General features: G+C 34.9%; 2 protein-coding genes across 10 annotated transcripts; one reads left to right on the top strand and one right to left on the bottom strand.

Moving 5' to 3' along the window:
• Positions 1 to 1,411: 1,411 nt before the first annotated feature.
• On the bottom strand, positions 1,412 to 6,535 carry LOC18445965 (protein DETOXIFICATION 33). Of its 9 annotated transcripts, none has more exons than XR_016048412.1 (10): positions 5,872 to 6,535; positions 3,967 to 4,508; positions 3,728 to 3,814; positions 3,525 to 3,593; positions 3,309 to 3,365; positions 3,098 to 3,158; positions 2,920 to 3,006; positions 2,112 to 2,230; positions 1,876 to 1,962; positions 1,412 to 1,640 (listed from the first exon to the last, which is right to left on the bottom strand). XR_016048412.1 is itself a non-coding variant. In XM_006856091.4 (8 exons), the coding sequence occupies exons 1-8, from the start codon at positions 6,181 to 6,183 to the stop codon at positions 1,569 to 1,571; spliced, it is 1,515 nt and encodes a 504-aa protein (XP_006856153.2). In that variant the 5' UTR covers positions 6,184 to 6,535; the 3' UTR covers positions 1,412 to 1,568. The 9 variants fall into 9 exon arrangements, 3 of the variants coding, with proteins under 3 accessions (XP_006856153.2, XP_088712946.1, XP_088712945.1); XR_016048413.1 differs by having other exon boundaries at positions 3,101 to 3,158; XR_016048414.1 differs by having other exon boundaries at positions 3,111 to 3,158.
• Positions 6,536 to 8,356: 1,821 nt separating this feature from the next.
• On the top strand, positions 8,357 to 10,209 carry RPS9 (ribosomal protein S9). Its single transcript, XM_006856092.4, has 2 exons — positions 8,357 to 8,773; positions 9,725 to 10,209. Exons 1-2 carry the CDS (start codon positions 8,426 to 8,428, stop codon positions 10,010 to 10,012), a joined length of 636 nt encoding a protein of 211 aa, XP_006856154.1. The 5' UTR covers positions 8,357 to 8,425; the 3' UTR covers positions 10,013 to 10,209.
• Positions 10,210 to 23,607: the final 13,398 nt, after the last annotated feature.

The raw sequence follows: 23,607 nt of genomic DNA, 5'->3' as shown, positions 1-23,607 counted from the left end.
TTCAAAAATAGTGTAGATCGACAGATCTATGCAAACTTGAAAACCTTAAAAATTGACGGTCCAACACGAAATATATTATTTCCAAAACTTGAAATCCATTTTTTTTTCATGTCCATGCATCTTGATATCGAGATGATCAATTTGAAGATATTTGAGTATCAAAACGATCTCTTTTAATAAAAATTTTGATGTAGGCTCTAATTTGATTGTTTAGAGCCTCGATTGATTCTGTATAAACTTTTCCCAAAAGAAAGTGAAATGCGTGCAAGGTACACTTCAAATACCGTTATGTACACGTGTTTTGCATGATCACATAAGCGTTCTTTCCTTTGGCTCCATAAGTACAAGAGAATATTATATTTCACTATATAATCTTTACTCTCTTTTTCTAATAGAAAAAGTTTTTAGGGTTGTAAAAAAAAAGTATATATGGTCTATAAATTAATATGGAATGTGTATATTGTAATTAATATATATAAAAAGGTAGGTACAATATTTTGTATTTTATCTTATCATATGTATTTGTTTATATAAGATAAATATATAAAGTCCAACTAATTTGGGATGTTTTCTATCGATAAAAAAAAACAGAAGGGTCTTTTTTTTATGCTTCAAAGCTCTATGCACCCAAGCTTGAAGCCCACTGTAGACACTGGAGTTATGTATTTTTGGAGAGAGAATAAAAATGAAAAGGGGTAGAGAGATAGTGATCAGTGCTTTGTTCTTGTACTCTGGAATGTTAATGTGTATTTTGTATGGAAAAGCGGATCCTATAGAACTCCAAGTATTTTAGAACAACCTTACAAAATACTATGTTGTTTTGAAATATACAAGTATTTTTCAAAACAAAAAATACTAACAATTTCAAGTTTAATTCATTACAAAGTGGCACTTAACACAACAATTAACTATGAAAAAGTTTATATAAGGTTTTAACCTTAATATGTAGAATTAAAGATGCACCTCAAAAATTCATCAGAAAAAAGTTGATTTAATGTTGAAAAACCCTCTAATTAATCATCTCAACATCAAGATGTATAAATTTGAAAGAAAAAAAAAAAAAGATTTTGAGTCCCAGAAATAGTGCATCTTGAGACACATTATCTAGACTGTCTATTTTCAATATTTTCATATGCTTCTAGATCTATTTGATATCTAGACCGTCTATTTTCAAGATTTTCATATGTTCATAGATCTATTTGATTTTAACAATTTCTGGAGTTTAAAATTTTATAATTAAAGATAAAAATAAACTTTCAGATAATCCTAAAAAACATTTACACTAAAATTACATGTTACGATAAAATTTGGAGGTGTGCCTTAATTAGATTGTTTAAAGATGATGTAACCTTGTACAAACCACATCCCATTAACTATCACCCATAAAACCAAGAAACAAAACTTCCTCCCATGAGAAAATGATATTAGATTTGTTAAACTCTAGAGTTGTAGTCAACGTTCGACTAACTATCAAATTGAAATCTTCTTGGCAATGCAATTCATAATTTAAACTTGCGGTTGCAGGTTCCAGAAGTTGGATTAGCCTTCCATAAAACCAAACAAAAATGTCATGATCCAGAGCCTTCTCTGTACCCTGTCATTCCACCCCAAGTTCTAATGCGCTCATCTGCTCGAGAAGCCTAAAACACAACAAACCCAAAAGTTGATTTAGTTTCCATGTGAATAAAATTAACAAAAACAACTGTTAGTGCAAATAGATGGAAGGAAAGATCATTCCCCCAAATGCCAGATCCAATTCAAAAAGAGAGATTGAGATCCTGGCTACTAATGAATGCTTTTCCCCCTAAAAAGACTAAATACGTGAGTATGAATTCTCTCAAAAGAAATGAATGCAGTTTGTTGAAATCCTTTTACCTCTCTCCCCCAGTTTGCTCGAAAGATGATTAATGTAAGAATCACTGTTTGCAAGAGGCTTCCGACCACCATTCCCAACCAAAATCCCTGCATCATAAGAATGGAACAAGGAGTCAATTTACATTTTCCATATTATATCAATATAAAGAAGAGAAGGGAGTCAATTCGCAATTTTCTTTTTCAAAATTTAAAACAAGCCAAATGAGTGGTATATCAGAATGTGGCAACCCTATTACCTTGACTCCCAGATTGAACTTAAAGCCTAATAAAACACCTATGGGCAACCCAAGCAAGTAATAGCACCCAAGACTTATAAATGCAACCATTACTTGCCACCCTGCACCAACTGCAACACCTGCATCCATAAAGAACAAAAAATCATCTTAAGGAACTTATTTCATACAATTATTAACTTGTTAAAAAAAAACAATCATACATATCTCCAATAGAAAGATTCCTCCACCCACCTCCAACCTCGAACAGAAACAAACCCCCACCCCCCCAACCTCGAACAGAAACACCCCTCCTCCCCCTTCCCCCCCACCAAAAAAAATAAAATAAAATAATGAAAGATGCTGGGCGATGCAAAGGTAAGTATATTCCAGGTGTTAAAAATCGCTGATCTGAATATGATTCGGAAGGTGATCGGACAGGTTCCACTCGAGGGATTGGGATTCGGTATATTCTGTCTAATTTGCATTATTGCCAGCACTTTTGTTTTTCTTTATTTTCAGAATTTCTTTTTTAAATCTTCAACTTAGTTGCTGGTTCACCCAATTCAAGCAAATCCATACAGGTCCAATTGAGGGCCGCTCCACATGGGTGATCCGTGTATTAAAACACTGGTATATATCAATTAACATAAATTTCAATACAAGGAAAATTCAGAAGAAGAAAAGTTCCACTGCCAGGCCAAAGAAAGGTGCTTCTTAAGTCCATATTTACATGCACATGGAAACATTCAATTGTGCTACTCCATACATAAATGTGCGGGTCTGAAGAGTAAAATATATGAAACATAAGGGAAGTAATTTGTATTGTTACCAGAGAGGACAGGCTGAATGCTATTAAGAAGCATTGTCAAAGAAAGAAGAGCCCAAAGCCTGGAAGTTTCTTTTATGACCTTCGTATCTGTAGTGAAAAGCTTGGGAAAGTCATTTCTTGCAATGATAATTGTAACCATAAAAAAGATTCCCAGCACAGCTGATGTAGTTAAATTCACCACCACAGAAAACCTCGCAGCTTTTGGTTGATTGGCTCCAAGTTCATTTGAGACCCTCACACTGCATATAAGAGAAAGAAATTCAATTAGAATTATCTTTCCTTGGGAACTATATCAGGGTTTATGAATGTAGATGGAAGAGAATAGTCTTAAAAAATGCTCCAAAGTTCTCAAATGCCCAAGGGAAAAGGTAAGTATGCATTCTACCAACCTTACAGCAGTGTTGAACCCCAAAGCCACGATCACTGGCCATAGTTCAAAATTCATGCTGCCATGATTAAATTACAAAGAAAAATGACAGAAAAGAGATAAACATCGTTAACATTTCGAGGGAGAGAGAGAGGGAAGAGAGAGAAGAGAGAGAGAGAGAGTCAAGATCAATGAGACCATTAGTTACCATAGGAACACATACACTCTAGTTTATTACCTTAGGAAATTGGTCAGAGAAACGAGTATTTTGAACTGCTTTAGGGAAATTGTTGTTTGCTACTATGTCCTGGAATGTTTGGTTTGATCAAATTCTCTAATTTAGTTTCATGGGAAACCAAATTTTATTTATGAAAATTTTTCAATAGTTCAATGAACTCAAGGGAGAAAAGGAACAGACGACAGAGTATAACAGTATCTCACCAGATAGAAATCGCATCAACCGCAACTTCCGGATTATGCAAGTGCCCAACCAAAAGTATAACTATAGTATAGTACCAAAGATCCAAGCTGTCACCAAAACATTTATAAGTAAACCATGAAAATCTTATTTAAATTAAGAAATTTTTGCATTAAAATTGGCAAAAGTTTTTTGTTTGTTTGTTTGTGTGTGAATAAATTGGGAAAAGGTTACTGCACAAGAAAGAAATAAGGTGACTAACCATAGCATTATGGCTGATGCAAGAGAGAGTTTTACAAAGGCAAACAAGGAATGAAATGCCAACAAAGAAAACCCAGTCCAAGCTTCAGGAAAAAACCCTGATATCAGATAGATAATTTGAGCCAAGTTTATAATCCACCATGAAATACTTCCGGCTGCAGCTGCTCCAGCCAACCCATAATTTAATTTGGTCACAAAGACCCAACACAACAATGCATGCACCATAAGAGTTATACCAGAGATCACTGTTATAACCATGATTTTGCTCTGAGACTGAAAGAACTTTAGTAATGGAAAGTTTATTGCATAGGCAAATAGTTGGGGAATAACCCATATCGAATACTTCCCTGCCATTTTCGATATATCGTCAGACTGGCGAAATAACTTCAAAATCGGTGAAGTAAAAACATAAAGTGGTGATAAAACCATGGCAGTTATGCATGAAACGATCCATGATCTTTGCGTATATATTCCCAGCATATTGAATTGCCCTGCTCCTACTGCTTGACCACACAATGTCTCCAGTGCACTTCCCAACCCTAGCTGCACAAGTGATACTGATGCTTCTAAAACAGAAGAGAGAGAGTGTGTGTGTGAGAGAGACAGAATACAGGTATCGATTAGTGCCAGGACTCGGTTGAGGCCACTCGGATTCGGCCGAGTAACTCATGCTGAGTTCCTGGTGAGTTAGGTGTACAACTTGCCCTGCCCAAATAAATGCTAAAAAAATGTATAACACATGTAAAGACATCTTAAACAATGAGAAAACATTAAAATAATGGTTAGAAAGACTTCTTAGAAGATTTTGCTTGTTTTCAATATCATCAGGGAACTTTCATATTATTCTTTTTTTAAAAAAAAATTCTGAAATATTCAAGGCATAAATCCACTTTTTCAATAATCCATCTTTTATTTATTTATTTATATATATATATATATATATATATATATATATATATATATATATATATATATATATATATATATATATATATATATATATATATATATATATATATATATTAATCTTATTTAGTCTCCTAATGATATCACCAATCCTTTTTACCTTTTTCTGATTTTTAAATATTCACGTTTTTTTGGGGTATATCTAACTTGGCCGAGTTACTCAACCTCCACCTCGTTACTCAGCTTGGTCAATGGCCGAGTACCTTGACCGAGTCAATTTTCTGTACCATGTAAGCACCAATACAATTTAGACTAGGACTTATTGAATTATATCACGGATTCAGGATGAAATCTGTGAGAAAGTTATGATAAATTCAAACTTTAAGACATAATTCTCTCAAAATGGGTTGCTTTGAGATGCAACCCTAGTACAGCATAAACTAGGTCTCGAAGAATATTTCAGATGTGATGCAAGCATTAGTGGACTAATAAGAATTTATGGCATATGACAAGAAAACAAGCGAAAGATTTTGTTGAAAAATTAACTGTTTTCCTTGAAGTCCACTACAGCCCACTCTTTCAAGAAACAGAAAACACACATGTTTATTAATGACAATTGAAACTATGAATCATTCATGTTTCTCTGCAATCCCACAAGAAATGAACAAACTTCAATAAATAGTCTCTCATGAAAAAACCCAAAATAAGGCTTTCCACCTATCACATATGCCAAGTCCTATTGAGAGAGAGATTTTGATTATTACATGGAACCCAATGAGCAACCAAATTTCAGAGCAAGTAAAAAGCAAAAATCAAGAGTGATTTTTACTTTAAGAGATACAGATGAGTGAATTAACCATTATATCCATCAACATAAAAGGTTGAAATCATGCAAATTTGAAGGGAAAATATAACAAAACTGGCACTGCATTGCAAAATAAATAAACTGAAAATCATAAAAAGACATGAAGCTCTTATGAGTGATGACTATGAAATTTACCATGACCCCAAATGCAAAACCTTCAATGACATTCTGAACCATTGAAACAGCAGCCAATTCAGTGCTCCCCAATCTCCCAACAAAAGCCACTGTTATAAACCCAATTGAGAAGAGAAAAGTTGCAGCTAAAATTGCAGGGCCTGCAATATACCAAGTAACCTTTGATTCTTCAAGGCTTTTATGGCCCAATTTTGTTAAACCCTCACAACCCACATCTGGGTTTGAAGCATTAACCTCTCCCATGGCCAAAACCAGGCCTAATTTGAAGCCCAAACCACGTATTTGAAGTTTTAAACCCAGCTTCCTCACCATGAAAAAGCCATCAAAGGCCACTCGAACAAAATCCCAATTGGAAAAATTGTAAAAACGTTGAATGGTGGAAAGACGTCAAGAATTTTTGTGGGGAGAGAGAGAGAGACTTTAGTGTGACTTTGAGAGTCAACTGGTCTAGAGCTAGTGCCATACACGGCAGCGCAGTAGAAGTAATATGAAAGAGAGAGAGAGAGAAGCAGTATGAGAGAGATTCAAATGGCGTGAAAACATGCGTCATTCTTTACACAGTATTGCAAAACAGATGGTTTTGAACTGTTTTGATTCCTTAATAATGGGTAGTCTAGAATTAGTTCCAAACGACCGCTTTGGCTCTTTACTAAGAGTGGGCTGGTTCTAATGGTTCCGCACCAATTTGATTTATTATATTGAGGAGTTAATTTTAAATGAGTTTGAATCCTTATAATGAGTATTTTGGAGCTAATAGTTTTGAAGGTATTTTGGAAAATATAAAAAATACAATACAATGACATGAGAGACATTTTAAGACCACAAAAATTAAATACTATTAACGTAGGTACATGCGATCAAATATGGATCGCATGTACCTATTGCTGATGGTGGTGATGTACAATTGCAAACTTTCAAAGTGTATTTGGACTTCACATTAAGTGAGTTCTAGCACCCCTCATGATGTACTTTGGTGGTACATCATGCTATCCAATTCCACTTGACAGTTCCAAAAATCTAACAATTTAAAAAGCACGTAGGGGGTGTATGCCCCATTGAATTACTTAAAAAGAAAAAAAAGTTCTAGAGTCTTGAAGTAAATTAATTGCTAAAAGTACAAACATTTATGAAAAAGGGTGAGGTTTGTAGAAGGTGCTTACCTCATATACCTACAAATAAAGGTGTATTTTTTTAATTTTATCAAAAGATATAGTCTTGGTGTGTCGAAAAACAAACAATGGTTGAAAAATCTATGTTCAATCATAATCATAAAATTTAAAATTTTCAAAATAGTGCTATATATCTGGCAAACCTATAAACTATTTGAAAATCTTGAAAGACGGTTCAAATAACTTGTTATAAGATGCCCCACTTTTAAGAATTGTCATTTTTTCTTCAATTTATACATCTCGACGTCAAGATGTTTTTCTAATTTATCTTGCACAAGATTTTTTATGTGCACTTTACTTATATTGTATAGGTTTTACAATCTTATATAATTTTTTCCTTATCAAAATGAATGTAAAAGATGAACTATTTATCAATTTAATTTCAAAAACCCACTAGACCATAAATTGAAATAGTTAAAAAAGATAACATCTTAAACAGTTGATAAACAAGGTTAATTTTTCAGATTAAAATTGCTATGGGGCAGTATTTTTATTTCCTCTTGGAAGAAGTGTATATATAGCCAAGGCTCTAAACAATCAAATTAGAGCGCACCTAAAAAATTTCACTAAAAGAAGTTGTTTTGATGCTCAAATATTCTCAAATTGATCATCTCGACATCAAGATGCATGAACATGAGGAAAAAATGGATTTCCAGTTTTGAAAATAGTGCATATTACAATGTATTTTTGGACCATTAATTTTCAAAATTTTTAAATTTTTATAGACCGATCTACTCTATTTTTCAAGCTTTAAATTTTATAATTAGAGATATCACAAATTTTATAATTATATTTTTTAAGGCTATCACAAAGATTTTCAGTATTGAAACCATATTTCTCGATACCATTTAAAGGTGCGCTCTACTTTGATTGTTTAGAGTGTCGGCTCCATACAAACAACACCATTTCAGAGCCAGGCTCTAAACAATCAAATTTGAGCCTACCTCAAAAATTTAACTAGAAAAAGTTGTTTTGATACTCGAATATCCTCTCTTGATGCATGGACATAAGAAAAAAATGACTTTCAAGTTTTGAAAATAGTGTATTTTGTAATACATATTTGGACCGTCAATTTTTAAGTTTTCATAAATCTACTCATCTCCACTGTTTTTGAAACTTCAAACTTTATAAATAAAGGTGAAAATAAATTTTATGGCTATTACAAATATTTTCGATATTAAAACCACATTTTTCGATACTATTTGAAGGTAGGCTTTAATTTGATTGTTTAGAGCCCAGGCACTATAGAAACCGCACCCTTTTATTTGACACCCGTTTACTCAGTTAGGTTCGTATTTCGTCCCCAGCGTTATCTCCTTCCCCTTGAATAAAAGCCCTTGAATTCCCTCTCTCACTATAAGACTTAGAGAGAGAGAACAAAGAGAATGGCTTCGATCGCTTCTCTCTCCTCTTCCCTCTCATCTCTTTCTCTAACACCCAAAACCCCCTCAAAACCCCTCATCTCTCATCCCTTCAACTTCAACTTCCCTAAACTGAAAACCCCACAACTTGGGTTGATCAAAAAATCACAAAAACTTCCATTAATCTCTGCAACTATTGCATCTCCCTCTGGTCTCGAGACTTCGGACTTGAAAAAGTATGTGAAATCCAGGCTCCCTGGTGGTTTTGCTGCTCAGACTCTTATTGGAACCGGGAGAAGGAAGTGTGCGATTGCTCGAGTTGTTCTTCAAGAAGGGAGTGGGCGCTTCATTATCAATTATCGTGATGCAAAGGTTGGTTTTCTTCTAAGTATTTTTTAGGAACCCCGTTGTCTTTTTGGTGAAAATGGAGTCATTATTCTTGCCTTTTGCTTTTTCTTTCTGTTGAATTTTTTCCTTGTCCTCAATAGATGTATTGTTGTTAGATTGTCTAGTTTTAGTCCCGTTTTTTGTGAAATTGGTTTATATTTTTTATTGAATACAGATGTTTTCATGTTGTAGTAGTGGTTTCTGTTATTACAATTATGATATATTGCTTTTTTCTGTAGTCTCTGGGCTATTTTTTTCCGCTTAGACATGGCTCTGATTTTTTGAAGAATTGTTTTTTTGTTGTTGTTGTCATTTTGCGCAAATTCTTTCGTGTTCAAGAAATGAGAATTTATTTTATATTTTGTGATTTGGCTGGTGACAAATTTGGTTCATCCTTGTAAATGTTGGATTATTGGTTTCCTGGTCAATGGCCTGCATAATTATACGTTGTAACCTTTAAAAAGATCCTTGACGCTAATTTTCAATTAGGTAAATTAACAAGTTTTAAAAACTCAAGGAATGGCTTTGCAGATGAATTACCAATGATTTGGTCGGTTAAATGAGTCAGCTCAATGCGATTTAGAAAAGCACAGAAAGAAAGAAATCGATCTGTTTTATGTTCTATTTTCTCCTCTGAGCTGAACTACCTGTGCTGAAAAAGGTGAATGTGCCAGATTGTTCATGTTGCTACGTAACAAATATATTATCAGTCCTCTCTGTTTAGGTTTTTACTTCCTAGCCCCCTCCCCGGCCCGCCCCGCCCCGCCCTCTCTCTCATTTTCAAATATTTGTTCTTGTTACTTTTTGGGAACCAACCTGCTAAGACCAAGTTGCTGAAACTGACCTATTAAGTGGTGAATATAACAATATCTTGCATTGTATTTCTTTTTCGAAATGCTATTTTGTTTCTTAGACAAGGGTATTGTGAATTTGTAGGAATACCTGCAAGGTAATCCATTATGGCTGCAATACCTCAAGGTCCCACTTATAACTTTGGGTTTAGATAGCAGTTATGATGTGTTTGTTAAGGCGCATGGAGGGGGGCTATCTGGTCAGGCCCAGGCCATCTCTCTAGGAGTCGCACGTGCTTTGCTGAAGGTGAGTGGGAATAACAGAGGGCCCCTCAGAAAGGAGGGCCTCCTAACGAGAGACTCGAGAGTGGTGGAGAGGAAGAAGGTTGGCCTCCATAAGGCTCGCAAGGCTCCACAGTACTCGAAACGTTGAGGTACTGAGAGCACACCTCTCTCTCTCTCTCTCTCTCTGTCATTTTACCTGTTATTTTCTTTCTTCTTTTGCTTAAGTGAATCTGTCATTTTCCTTGTTTGTAGAGATAATCTACATCTTGCCTTTTGCTTTTTGTTCTTGTTAAGTTGGATGGAGCTTTCATCGACTTTCTAATTCTAAGTATTCTTCCATGAAAAGCAGCAAGTTCTTTACTTTTTTTTCTTTTTCATGCGTTTGTTCCTTTGTTTTAGCATTTCTATTGGTACATTGGGTTCCCATTTAGGGTGTTTCCTTGTGTATGTGGGGGGAGAGAGAGAGCGCATTGGGTTCCCATTCAGGGTGTTTCCTTGTGCATGTGGAGATTGAGAGGGTTTCATATACATTGGAGCGAAAGGCAGGGACATGGATCACAATTGCAATTGCATTACATTACAGAGGCTTTCTTTTGAGAACACAAATTATACCTCAAAATTCATCAACAATTGCAAGAAAGCTCTTGCACCACCAGATTAGGAACTTCAGTTTACCCATGAATCCTTTTGTCCTATAGTTCATGAGGTGAAGAAACCTATGCATTAGAGAAAGAGAATAACTCAGAAGAACCAGAAGTATGACTCAAATATAGGAAAGTGAGCACCAAAGGGTAGAATGAACTAAGACGAGGACAAGCTCAATGATTGATCTTTGATAATTAATCAGGCAACTCCTACCTAATTCATAATTTCACAATCCCTGTCATTCATGATAGTCATGTCTGTCACTTACAAGGTCTTCTCAACTTTCTCTTCCCAACAACAAACACTGTTCCCCTTTCAGCGCCCAACAACTCATGAACAAAGTGTTACAATTTCATACACCAGCCACTCTTATGGTTCTCTTGATTCAGCTTTTCTCTGAAGAAATTTTAGATACTTGAATCCAATATTTGAAATTTCTGTTTACCTTGAAAGTTTATTGAAACAGTAGTAATACATTTCAGGGAGCTGGGACAAACATCCTAAGTATGCCTTTTACCCCATAGACAAAAGGAATCTGACATTTCTCAAAATGAATTTGTCTCTCACAACATTGACAACTTTCTTTTGAGTAGAGCGTGCACCAAAAAAAAGGGCAGCTCTACAGCAACATGCAATTTTTCAAAGAAAATCCAATAATAAGAAGAGCTCCAACCAATCTAAACATGAATTAAAGAATGCTTGCAAAGAAAATCCTGCAAAGATTTCATTGGCATAAAACAACCTAGATCCACATTTCGATCTGTTGAAAAGAATAAAATCTCAACACCAAAAATCACAGCTCAAGAATAGAAGCACACATTACAAAATCATATAGAAAGACAATCCATGAGTGGACATCCCATAAAGTGCAACTTAAAGACAGTCTAAGTAACAATACTAATATATTCACCAAGATTCGATGTGTGGATTACAAAGACATCTGAATAACTAAACAATGCTGTTGATCTACCTTGAAAACAATTGAAAGTGCAATTACTGTTTGTTAATCAGGTGCAGTATATCATATTTTTTTCATCATGGTTCATTTTATGCACAAAGCTCGCCAACAGAGCTTCAACTGACTAACTGAAAAGTGAGGTTAAGGTGCGTCCACAGACTCATGTGGACACCCGTCCAAAATCCATTTGGAGATGATTAATAGCCCAACACCTGACAGATCTCTATCATCATGACCTTCCTGATCATGAATCTGAAAAGGAAAATGAATTTTAAGTCCTAAAACTGGTCCATCCCATTCCCTTTTCTTTGGAGCATTCATTTTAATTGTTCAATAATCATCAAATCTGCATTATTTTGGGAGCTCCAAATTCGAGAAACTCAGGCAGAATTAGATTTGCAAAGATTTAGGATGTGTTTCGAGTTCAAAATCAGGCAAAAACGAGGGAAAGTACATGTGTGCACAGACCCATGAAACACTACCTTTACTACATCTCTGTCGAGATCAATTACCCACAGATGCATTAGTCCAATAATTAATCTAATAGAATTTATAAGAAATTAATGATATATCCGTTAGCTGAATGTATAATAGCCCAGTTCGTGTCATTGAATTTCAATATGAAGGTCACAGACCAAAAGTTGGAACCTTTCCAATGCAATCTATTTCCAAATTCTTTAATGAATAAAAGTCAAACATGTACATCACATCATGGAACAAATAAATATACACAAATACAAGAACAAACTTGTTCGTGCCTTTTGCAATTGGTAAATTTTCTTTTGCGTGGCCTTGCACATGCCCTTAATTTGTCAGAAGTGCAGTACTCATTCAGAGGAAAGTAATTTGACCGCTTGTTTGAATGCATCATAACAGCGATTGGGAAAATTGTGTTTATCATTGCTTGAGGCAATTTATCCTAGAATATCACCCTAGAGCACAAATTTAATTTACTGAGTTAGAATCCTTATCCGTCATTGCTTGAGGCAATTTGTCCTAAAATATCACCCCAGAGCACAAATTTAATGTGCGGAGTTAGAATCGTGTATGCTTCTTGATCTAATTCCCACACTCTTACCAACTCCTTCATAGAAGGTCTCATTTGGTGAACCCATTGTTTATTCATCTGCGTTTACATGTGATTGGAAGAGCTTCTAATCTTCAAATATCAGCATAGGTCCTTAAATAGAAAATTCTATTGGACTAATAAAATATGTATGTTGAAATAAGTCCCACAAAGCAAACATGGGCAAGGCAGTTCAAACTTCATCAATATGAAACAGAACTAACCTATATTTGTCAGATAAATCCTTGAACAAAAAAAGAACACTATCCCAGGTTAAACTGGTCAGAATTCTGTTACTTATCGAAAAAAGAGATGAAATTCGTGAGAATAGTGTTGAAATGGCCAGAGTTGGTATAAACTGAAGCAACAGAACTGTTAGAACTTGCTGAATGGACTAGTTGAACCCGACAAATATTTCTCTATCATTCTTTTTTCTTTCTTTTTTTCTCCATTAGGCAATCCAACTGATAGGATTGGCAGTCTAACCTGGTTAGACTAGATCAACAACTTTCACAGTTCAACGCCAGTAAGGCCGTTATAACTTGTTAGAACCCTTTACTTCTCAGTATCTGGTAAAAAAACCTACAAGAATCCGCTTGTTTATTATGGAACTTTAAGAAAAGAAACCTAGACCTGGAAACCTTAAATTTTGGATGGATTCCTCTGTATGTATTTAATCATCCATAGCGTGTGATGGTTCATGGTATTGTTTCTACATGACAAGAAGATCATGGGTACAACTTGTTCATGTTAGACACAAATTTTATGTTGGTACCAATACAGTAAACATAATACATGATGAGGTCTTCAAGTACTTTATTGTGCCTTCCATTTGTTGTAATGAAAAAACTACTCATTGTAAATTTCTACGGAACTAAACAATGTATAACAAACTAATTCAAAGAGATTGATTGCTATGGATCATCAAATGTTCTTTGCAAAAAAGTAAAATCATCAAATGCTCTTTGCGAAAAAGTAATGTCTAATCACATTACAAAGTACATTCGTCTGATAACCCAACAAGATAACATGAAACTTGCGAAAGTACCTCAGCTTGGCCCTGGAAAGATTACTCAAGCAAGTCCAACATATCTTGTCTACTGACACAAAACAAATTTATATTGGCAAATCGTGCGGCATAGATCTCAAATGTGCATAAGGTTAAGGCTTCTTAGCCATTGTATTTACAGAGAACTAGTCGGACCGTGGCATTCAGTCACTGTTTTAGCTCTTCCGTATGAATCATCTTATCATGAAAATTATTTAAGCACAAGCAAATAAAAAGTAGACCAGTATACACATGCTCCATGGAAATGAGACTTAATAGAAAAATGATACACATGATTTGAATAGACTACATGTGAGTGGGGGAGAGCAGGTCAGAGACAAATAAGAATCAGAAGGCAGAACTTCTTTTAGGAGAGGAAACAACACCCATGTGCCAAGGTTACCATCATTATAGAGAAGGCTGATATTAGGGTGTATGTACATACCATAACATGAGGGAATAATAATAAAAAGCAAACAGATAAATGAATGCATGTGTGTGTAGATTTGATCTGCCTTAGGGCAAGCTGCCATTGTGTCTGCCCTACATCATTTTTAAGGGTTTTAGAAACATTTGTTAGAGCCCAAATTTTGTACACACACTCTCTTGGATCCATCAAACAAGATAGTGAATAAAACTTGAAAAAATACTGTAGAAAATGACTTTTCTTTTTTTTGAGAAGAGAGAAATTGCAGTGAATATGGCCTGTCCATTTCAGGAAAGGAAAAGATGATATTAGATCGAGGCCCTAGATGCATCTATTGGACCCCAAAATTTGTAGATGGACTCATCACCACCAAATGAACAATTTAAAAGAGAAAGGAAAAACTGATTTTGAGACCTTTACAACCCAGATCTGACTGTTCATGAAATCGACGGCACATGTTTAGGGTTGGGTTACAATTCTTTCAGGCTTTTCAGGTAAAAATTCAAAATTTTTATTTTTGGGCTTTGATGCAATGATGAGCAGGGAACATCCACAAAATTTGGGTTCCAAAGGACCCTACAAACAATGGTTTCTAACTAGGGCAGATACTGCAGCTGAGCCCCCTATGGCAGGTCAAATCCTTTTCCTGTGTGTGTGCATGGCCAATCAGCTTATAGAACCATATTTCATTATATGTCCGTGTGTATGTGTATTCTCCTCGTAATACTTGTGGATTAAATGCTACATCATTCGTCAATGTCTTATATGCATGCACTCATTGGCGGATATTCTTGGTTTAAGTATCCAAAGAAAAACAGATATGAAGAATTGAAAGTAGCAGTAGGAAAAAGAAGGGTGGGTTTAAGGCCCATAACCTCAACCCAGGCCTGCTCATGCCCAAGTTTGCTAAGTTCCAGCCACCTCGTTTACCTCTTTTAGGACAATCAATAATCTGTTGTAGTCCTTCAAAAAAAGAGTGGAAGAGGCCCTTCTAAGTCAACAAGTAGCATCTAAAAAAGAGTGGAAGAGGCCCAGTGGTGCATGAGACTCTTCTTCATCAAATCAACAAGTAAAAAACAAGCCCCACTTTTTTGTGTTCTCTATTTCTTGTCAATTTTTATTGATAAGCGATCCAAAATAAACTCCTACTCCGCCATGGCCAGTCCCGACCCGGTCATGCCAGTCCCAAGTCCGGATAAAGTAGGAGGGTTGTGTTAGGTAGGACAGCATAAAATTTTGCCACATCTTTTTATGAATCTTGAACCTATGTTACAAGCTCATGCTAGAGTTCTCGATAAGCGACGTGCTGCATCGGAACCCTGATGCAGTGAGAAATGAGCAAGGGTTAGCTACGACTTTCCCTATAAATGATGGGCAGCAATGACACCCGGTTGCAATTATAAGTATGCAAGGTTCCCTGCCATTTTGGATGAGCGTGGGGAAATAAGCCAGATTAGGAGAATAGAATCCATTCTAGCGATGAAATATTGGAAATATAATAGGTAAGAGTATGGAGTTAATGGATAAAATGAGAGGAATGAGAGTTAACATAGCATGCCTACAGGAAACTAAGGAAAAAGAGCAAAAACTCAAGAAATTGATGGATATAATCATTAGTATTTTGGGAAAGGACAATAATTGATATAATATAGGCATAATAGTAGATAAAAATGTAAAGGATAAAGGAGTGGATATTAAGAGAGTAGGTATTAGGCTCCTATTAATTAAACTTATGTTAGAGGAGGAGATAACTATTGTAATTAATGCTTATGTGCCATAGGTAGGACTAAAGGAGAGAATTAAGAAATGATTATGGGAGGACATGGATGGACTAGTCTAAGGAATACTAAATGAAGAGATGGTTTTTTTAAGAGGGGACTTAAATGGTCATAGAAGAAAATATAGTAGAGGATGTGATAGGGTACATGGAAGGTATTGTTTGGGGGAAAGAAATGAGATGGGTGATGCTATTTTAGATTTTATTATGGCTTATGAGCTAGCAATGGCAAACACATACTCTAAAAAACGAGATGAACAATGAAAAGCTTATAAAAGTGAATCATATAAAAGTCAAATAAACTTCTTTCTAGATAAGAAGGCGGATCGATCATCATGTAAAGGTTGTAAGTTTAGGCTCATGCTGACATATACCTGCATAAAGAGATGAATGATGAGTGAAATCAATAAGTGTCCAAGAACTAAGTGGTAGAATTTAAAAAGGGAGAAAATAAAATTATTTAGTAAATTGGTAAAAGAAAAAAATGGAATTTTGTACACAAAGGTAATGTTATGTGGAATGAGATGGCTGATAGTATTAAAAAAGTGACAAAAGAATTTATAAGAATCCAAAAAGAAAAGAGATTATAATAGAGAAACTTGGTGGTGGAATAATGAGGTTCAAAAGGCTATTGGCGAAAAAGATCACGTTATAAAGCTTGGCAATGTAATAGGAATGATCAAAACTTTAAAAAATATAAATATATTAAAAAAAACACTACGATAATAGTAAGTAAGGCTAAACTTAAGGCATATGATAATCTATAAATAAATTGGGGACAAGGGAAATTGAAAAAGATGTTTTCAAACTAGCAAAAATGAAAGAGATGAAAGTATAAGGATCTAAAATATATCAAATGCATTAAGAAAGAGGATCAAAGGGTGTTGGTGACAGATGACGAGGTCAACAAAAGGTGGCGAGTATATTTTCAAAAATTCTTTAATGATGAATACCTTTGGGAGCACATCGTGTAAAGAAACCTTCCACATAAATGAAGTCGTAGGTCATTAATATATTCGTAGGATTAGGAGATCTAAAGTGAAAGAAGCTTTCAGAAAAATGAGGGTAGGAAAGGCTTTAGGACTATATGGTATCCCAATAGAGGTTTGGAAGGGCATGGGAGAGACTAGCATCATCTAGCTGACCAAACTGTTCAAAAAGATGGTGAGAACAAAGAAAATGCCAAATGAATGGAGAAAAAATATTGCCGTGCATGTTGTTCCTGGATGAAGAAGTTCCAATTGATGAGATAAGAGGTGTCAATGTAAAGTTAGACGTTTGGAGGGAAGCTTTAAAATAAAAAAGTTAATAGGATTAAGCCAGAATACATGGAATGTAATTTTGGTAATAATAGGAATATTAACTACGAAGTAGTTAAGATTGATTACCAATAAATATTTAAAAGAAATTGTTTTTGATATCTTGAGTCGATAATCTAGGATAATTGAGAGACTGAGGATGATGTCGCACATAAGATTAGAGCTGTGTGGGCAAAGTGGAGATGTCCATCTAGAGTTTTATGTGATTGCCGCATACAAATGAAGCTAAAGGGAAAGTTTTATACGACGAGTGTAAGACTAGCCATGCTTCATGGATGCATATTGCACGGTCAAGAAACGACATATCCATAAGATGAGTCTAGTCGATATGAGGATGTTAAAATAGATGAGTAGCAAAATAAGAAAGGATAGATTCAAAATAAGTATAAATGAGGGAACTTAGATGTGGTTCCAATAGGCAAAAAGATGAAGGAAAGTAGACTTAGGTGGGTTGACCATATACAACGTAGATCTAATATAGTGTTGGTTAAGATGGACAAATTGGTTTAAGTGGAAGGCTCTAAAAAAAACCCAAAAGAGCATGGATGGAAGTAGTGAAAAGAGATGTGAGCTATGGTCTGGTTAAGGATATGACCCTTTATAGAGCAAAATGATGTAATAGGATTCGTGTAGCCAATTAATGCAGACCTAGTAGCTTGGAGCTAGGGTTTAGCAAGAATAAGATAGGGAAGATCCAAAATTATTGAAAGATGCAAAAATTAGATATAAAAGAAAGAGCACCAATTGCTCTAGGGTTTTGAGTAAAGTCCATATGTCGATGCTTCATTATGTTTTTAGTATATCTCTTAGATAAGGCCACATTTTACTCACGTGAAAATATTTCTTGGGAAATAATTTCACGTGAAAAATTCTCTCATGTGATTAGGTGTAGGAATATTTTCACACAATTAACTGCCAATTAGTGTGAAAATATGTATTGGGATCAATTGGTAGAAAATATTTCTACACCTAACCACATAAGGGAATTCTTTCATTTAAAAATATTTCCCGTAAAATATTTTCTCACGAAACAAACATGCCCTAAACAAGATCTAATTCTGGCCATCCATCTAATCTAATCATAGCCACTTATTATAAAGATTTTAAGTGAAGAGACATAAAAGACACTTGAAATTACAAATACCATTAAATTAATAAAACGACTCAAGAAATAAACAAAAGATATAAAAGGGTAGATTGAATTACTATTTTACCCTTATGCAGTTCCTCTTGTAAACTCTAAGCTTGTTTCTCTTATCTAGATGCTTATAACAATATTATGGGTTACATCACCGACCCCAAATGGTTGGGTTAAGGCTCGGATGATGATGATGAAGCAATCCAATCCAAGCCTATATATATATATCAATGTTCCAATCCAAGCCTATATATATATATCCAATCTAAGTATAATCTTATGGAAGAAGGCATGACTCCTAGTTGTTGAATGATACACCTTTAAGAAGTTTAACCAGGATCATCCATCCCAAGTACAGTCTTTACAAGATGTTTCACGTTGTCCACATAGATCCATCTAAAATACATGAAAATGATCACTGCATATCTTCAAATCCTATAAGGTAAGGTTTGAAGTTGTTTCTTCTTCCCCATAGTATAATGGAAGTACCTCAAATCATTTTGAATCTGATGACCGTTAACATATTACAAAGTAAACTTTGTCTCCATAAGACATTTCATTCCTGGGCTCAGAGTTTTCCTTGTCATGCATTTGGTCCTTTGTTTTAGCATTTCTGTTTCCTTGTGTATGTGGGGGGAGAGAGGGAGCGCGCGCATTCCTTGTGCATGTGGAGAGAGAGAGGGTTTTCATTTATATTGGAGCAAAACAACGGCGGTAAACAGCCGGCCAAACCTGGCCCGAAATCATGTAAAGTAGGCTTGGCCGAGTCGGGCCCAAAAATTAAATCTGGGGCTTGCCTACGAGGTCTGAACCCAAAAAAAATCACCCAGGCCGGGTCTTTATAAATATATGAAAAATTTAGAAATTTTATTTTACAAGGTGAAAAATTTTGGTCGGAGGGCTGCCTGGGTTCGGGGCAGTCCAAGTCCCGCCCAAAAATACACTAGGCCTACCAACATGCGGTCTGAACTGAACCCAAAGTAGGCCCATCCGATCCCAAATTGCAACTCCCAATTAATACAGCCATCCTTGTCTATACTGTTGGCGAAACACACCATATAGATAGATAGGCAAGAGCAACAAGAAACTCTTTCTCTGTCTAGAGGCAGTATTGTCCAAATTTTCAAATGGAACTATTTAACTACATGAAACAAGCGTCTTGGTGAGCATGAGGCACGGTTACACCATTTTCTCTATAGAAACTCAATTCTCTCTCTAAAGGCTCTCCCTCCTTGTCTCTATATAAAGGGAAGTCCACCCTTTCATATGGTGACTCCTCTAAGGCACAGTAAGATTAGATAGATAAAGGCTTTATAAAAATCATCACAATGAACCCTAACTAATCCGCAATTAACTTATAACGAGAGATATACTCAATCCTATAATCTCCTACCTTAAGTAAGATTTTATATAAGAAGATATTAATTCCCCAAAATTAATGATTTACATCCCCATAAATTTGAAAACCAAATCAATCACAAGTTTGTTTGGAATTCAAGACAAATGTCCCTATTATTTTTTTATTGGAATTCAAGACAAATTTCAACAAATATCCACCTTGGTTTGAATTCTATCATGTCAGCAAAAAATTGTTTGGAATTCAAGACAAATGTCGGCAAATATCCATCTTGACTTGAATTCTATTCTATCATGTTGCAAAAGAGATTTCCTTTTGAATTCTATCGTGTCAGTAAAAGAGAACACCTTTAATCATGCAGGCATGATGTAGTTTTCCGGAATTTTCCCATGTTAACTAAACAAAGCCCATTGTGGAATTTTGGCAAATAATTTTTCCTCAATATTTCTTCAACGAATTGAACACTTTACATATACTAGGATTGTGTACTTAAATAAGTGGTTATTTTTGTTGGGTGAGTCAATGGGGAGAGGGCCGCTACCGTCGATAGGACTTGAGTCTAGGATGTAGTGTTATAAATCATCAAGCGCTAATCAATTAAGCCTATGCTCTTTTCCTACAAAATATAAGTGGTTGACTCCGAAAAAGGTTAAATCCACTTGTATGACAAGATGAAATCCATTATTTTGATTAGTTATATTACAATATTTGGGATACAAAATATATATCGCGAACCCTTGGCAATACTCAGTCATGCTAGTTCTTTAAACCACTACCCCTACCGACATTACCCGCTGATCTTTTTTCTCTACACCTCTAGTGACTATTGTCGAACGACACCAGACACCAGATAGAGAGCAACAAGAAACTTATTTTCGCTATTCAATGGAGAAACCGTTCACAATCTCAATGGGAGAAACAAGCTTCTCTGGTAACATGAAGTATGGTTGCACTATCTCTCTTTAGGAGCTAAATTCTCTCTCTAAAGCTCGCTTTTATCTATATAGGAGGTCCTTGCCTCTCTCTAGGGGGAAGTCCTCCCTTTCATATCGTCACCCCTCCACAATCATAGAGGCCCTATATAAATTATCTCAAATACCCAACTTAATTATAAGGAACCTACAACAAGAGATATACTCAATCTTATAAGGGTGCGGTTTCCATAAGGTTACAACCTTAAACAATCCAACTAACTTGCACCTTCAAATTTTATCATAATATATAATTTTGATGTAAAATGTTATTAGAATTATCTCAAAATCTATTTTTATATCTAATTATAAAATTTTAAATTTCAAAAAGGGTTAAAATCAAGTAGATCTATAAACATATGAAAATCTTGAAAATGGACGGTGTAGATAATATGTTGTAAGATGCGTTATTATTTAGACTCAAAATCTTTTTATATTTCATAGTCGTACATCTCGATGTCGAGATGATCAATCACAGGGTTTTTCAATATTAAAATAACTTTTTCCGATGGATTTTTGAGGTGCACTTGTAGTTCCACATTTTAAAGTTGAAACCTCGTATAAACTTTTTCCATCTTATAATCGCTTGCATTTATTAGGTATAGAAACTTTGTGGGACTCTTGAAGTTTGTCCAAAAGCCCAAACACGCCAGACTAAACTATACATTTTCTTCTATTTTAAAAGAGGTTCAAACTTCACTCCTAAGCCAATGGTAGATCTGGAAAATGCCCCATACCTTCTTATAAAAGTCACGACTTTTTATTTCACAAAAGTTTAAGACATCATCATTGTCAAATCCTTTTCCCACATAATTGGGTTGGCTACATGAATTATGGTATATCATTTTGCTCTATTAAGGGGTATATTCTCAATGAAGTCATAAGTTCCTGTATCTTTTCTCACTACTTCCAACCATATCTTTTTGAGCCTATCCCTTATTATTTTTTTAGCCTTCCACTTAAACTAACTTGCACTCACAAAAGTAGTAATGGATAAAAATTAAAAAGTGTAAAAAATAACAAATTGGCTATAATGAAGAGAGAAAAATAACTCCTCCATCCGGAGTAGGATTGGTTTCCATAGCTGGGTTTGGGATGGGTTTAAGCCACCTCGCTTGTATTAGAAAATAAATCTTGATATATGCCAACATTTGGGTTTCAAACAGTTTGCTAGCACCTTCCCGACATTTGAGTTTCAAACAGTTTGCTAGCACGTTCCCAACTGTCCGGCATCACCAGAAACAGTTGGTTTTCATCAACATTCTGAGGAACAATGCACCCAAACCGGCTGTTGTCGGCATCACATGTTGTCGTCGCTGAAGTGCTAGCAAATTGATTGAAACCCAAATGCTAGCATTGTACAGTTTTCCTTACTAACAAGAACACGTTCATTTTCCCAAAGTTCCACAATGTTTGCATGAAGTACGACTGGTTGTTGCATACCCAAAATGAAAGTTGGGTGGCTTGTTTGGATCGTACGATTGAGAACCTGTCCACTTTAATCTAAAGGTCCTTCAAATTAGAATAAAAATGCTTCTTTTGTTTTTATTTTCAATTTCTGAACTCAGCTAGAAATTTCAAATTTTATAGCACAACTATATGGATTCACTACATGTATTGATCGGGCAAAGGACCTACTTAAGAATACATTATTGATCGATTTTTTTTTTTTCATTCATCGAAGAATGAGTCATTTACCCATAATAAGAATGGAACTCAATACATCATGGTGTGACACCAACCACTACGACTACCTTTGCTTTGAGTTCATTCTTAGATTTGAGATTTTTGGATCTACTCTGATTATGTGTTCCTTCTTATTTAAAAAGAATGAGAATAAAAAGATAAAGTATATCATGTGCTCCTTCTCATTTAAATTTGACAATCCAAAAATCGAAAAAGTCTTTGTTCATCTTCGAACATTTTGTTAAAGCACATACAAAAGCATTTCTGAAAATTTTCCCTATTTGATATTTGAAAAGATTCCATCCCAAATTTCTCGGTCATGGAAATACTCCTAGATAGGTTTTGCCATAGAGAGTGAGTGTACGATATGCTCCTGAAGAAACATATAATCTTTTGGAGTTATGCAAAATTTATTGATGTATGATTTAACAAAATAAATCATACAGGCCCTACACTTTCTTCATCGCCATGGAACCCATTAATTGGAGGGTGATAGGGCACATTGCTACTTTTAGGATGTGGATCATACTGCCTTTTTAAAAGATAAATTGTCTTGCTCAACTGAATAATACTATAATACCTTGTTATGCATGGATACAAATAGGTTCCTCAAATTTCTCATCAATAACGGATGGTTGATGGGCTTCACTCCTCCATTTTATGTTGTTGACATTGGATGCTTATATCAGTCAGCAAGAGGAGAAAATCACCATTCAATTAAGGGAAATTTATTAAATTATTCATAGGAGATTTACTATTTAATACTTTATCTATATCTTGTAATTGTATTTCAAAATAACCATAAAAAAACACAAGATCATGAGTTAGAATAGTTTCAAGTGGGTAAAATATTAAATTGTTTCTCTCTCATGGGTATATATCGATAAATTTCCTTTTAATTAATGTTGTTCTTATTGAAAAAATTACTCAAATCTTGCTATATTTAATAGGTCATAAATGGCTCTGAGCGATTTAACAAACAATTGCGAAACTGCCGCCTTCATCTTACAAAAATAGCCAAGATTTTTAGTGCCACTTCGTTGAATTTGGCGAAGGCAATGCATATTTGAACTCAAATATTTGTCTTATAAATTTAAAAACATATTCTCCTTTTTTTAAAAGAAAAAAAATTCTATATATAGATTATAAAATAAATAGCATGGTGAAAAATATTTATGCATAGTTTTGCCAAGACAATTAAAAGAGCATATTAAAAGAGCTCACACTCAAACCTCACAGTCAAACCATTCATTATTGATATCACATGTTTGAGTTGGAGTATTTCATTTGAAATTAAACATGTACTATATACATTATTAGTAAGGAAAACTATTATTTTAAAGATAGTCCT

The sequence above is a fragment of the Amborella trichopoda genome, chromosome 13 (genome assembly GCF_054954075.1).
Source record: "Amborella trichopoda isolate Santa Cruz 75 chromosome 13, AtrichopodaSantaCruz75HAP2 v2.0, whole genome shotgun sequence".
Lineage (NCBI taxonomy): Eukaryota > Viridiplantae > Streptophyta > Magnoliopsida > Amborellales > Amborellaceae > Amborella > Amborella trichopoda.
The sequence above is the reverse complement of the archived record's forward strand: the minus strand, read 5'-3'. Positions and strand labels throughout refer to the sequence as shown.

What these genes read in the sequence shown, in the direction of transcription:
- RPS9 (XM_006856092.4), top strand. Translation starts at nt 8,426, where the DNA reads ATGGCTTCGATCGCTTCTCTCTCCTCTTCCCTCTCATCTCTTTCTCTA. An exon ending in TCAATTATCGTGATGCAAAG is followed by an intron (nt 8,774 to 9,724) that starts GTTGGTTTTCTT and finishes GTGAATTTGTAG; the next exon opens with GAATACCTGCAAGGTAATCC.
- LOC18445965 (XM_006856091.4), bottom strand. Translation starts at nt 6,183, where the DNA reads ATGGTGAGGAAGCTGGGTTTAAAACTTCAAATACGTGGTTTGGGCTTC. An exon ending in GCATCAGCCATAATGCTATG is followed by an intron (nt 3,815 to 3,966) that starts GTTAGTCACCTT and finishes TTTTGGTGACAG; the next exon opens with CTTGGATCTTTGGTACTATA. An exon ending in GTTGATGCGATTTCTATCTG is followed by an intron (nt 3,366 to 3,727) that starts GTGAGATACTGT and finishes TAATCATGGCAG; the next exon opens with CATGAATTTTGAACTATGGC.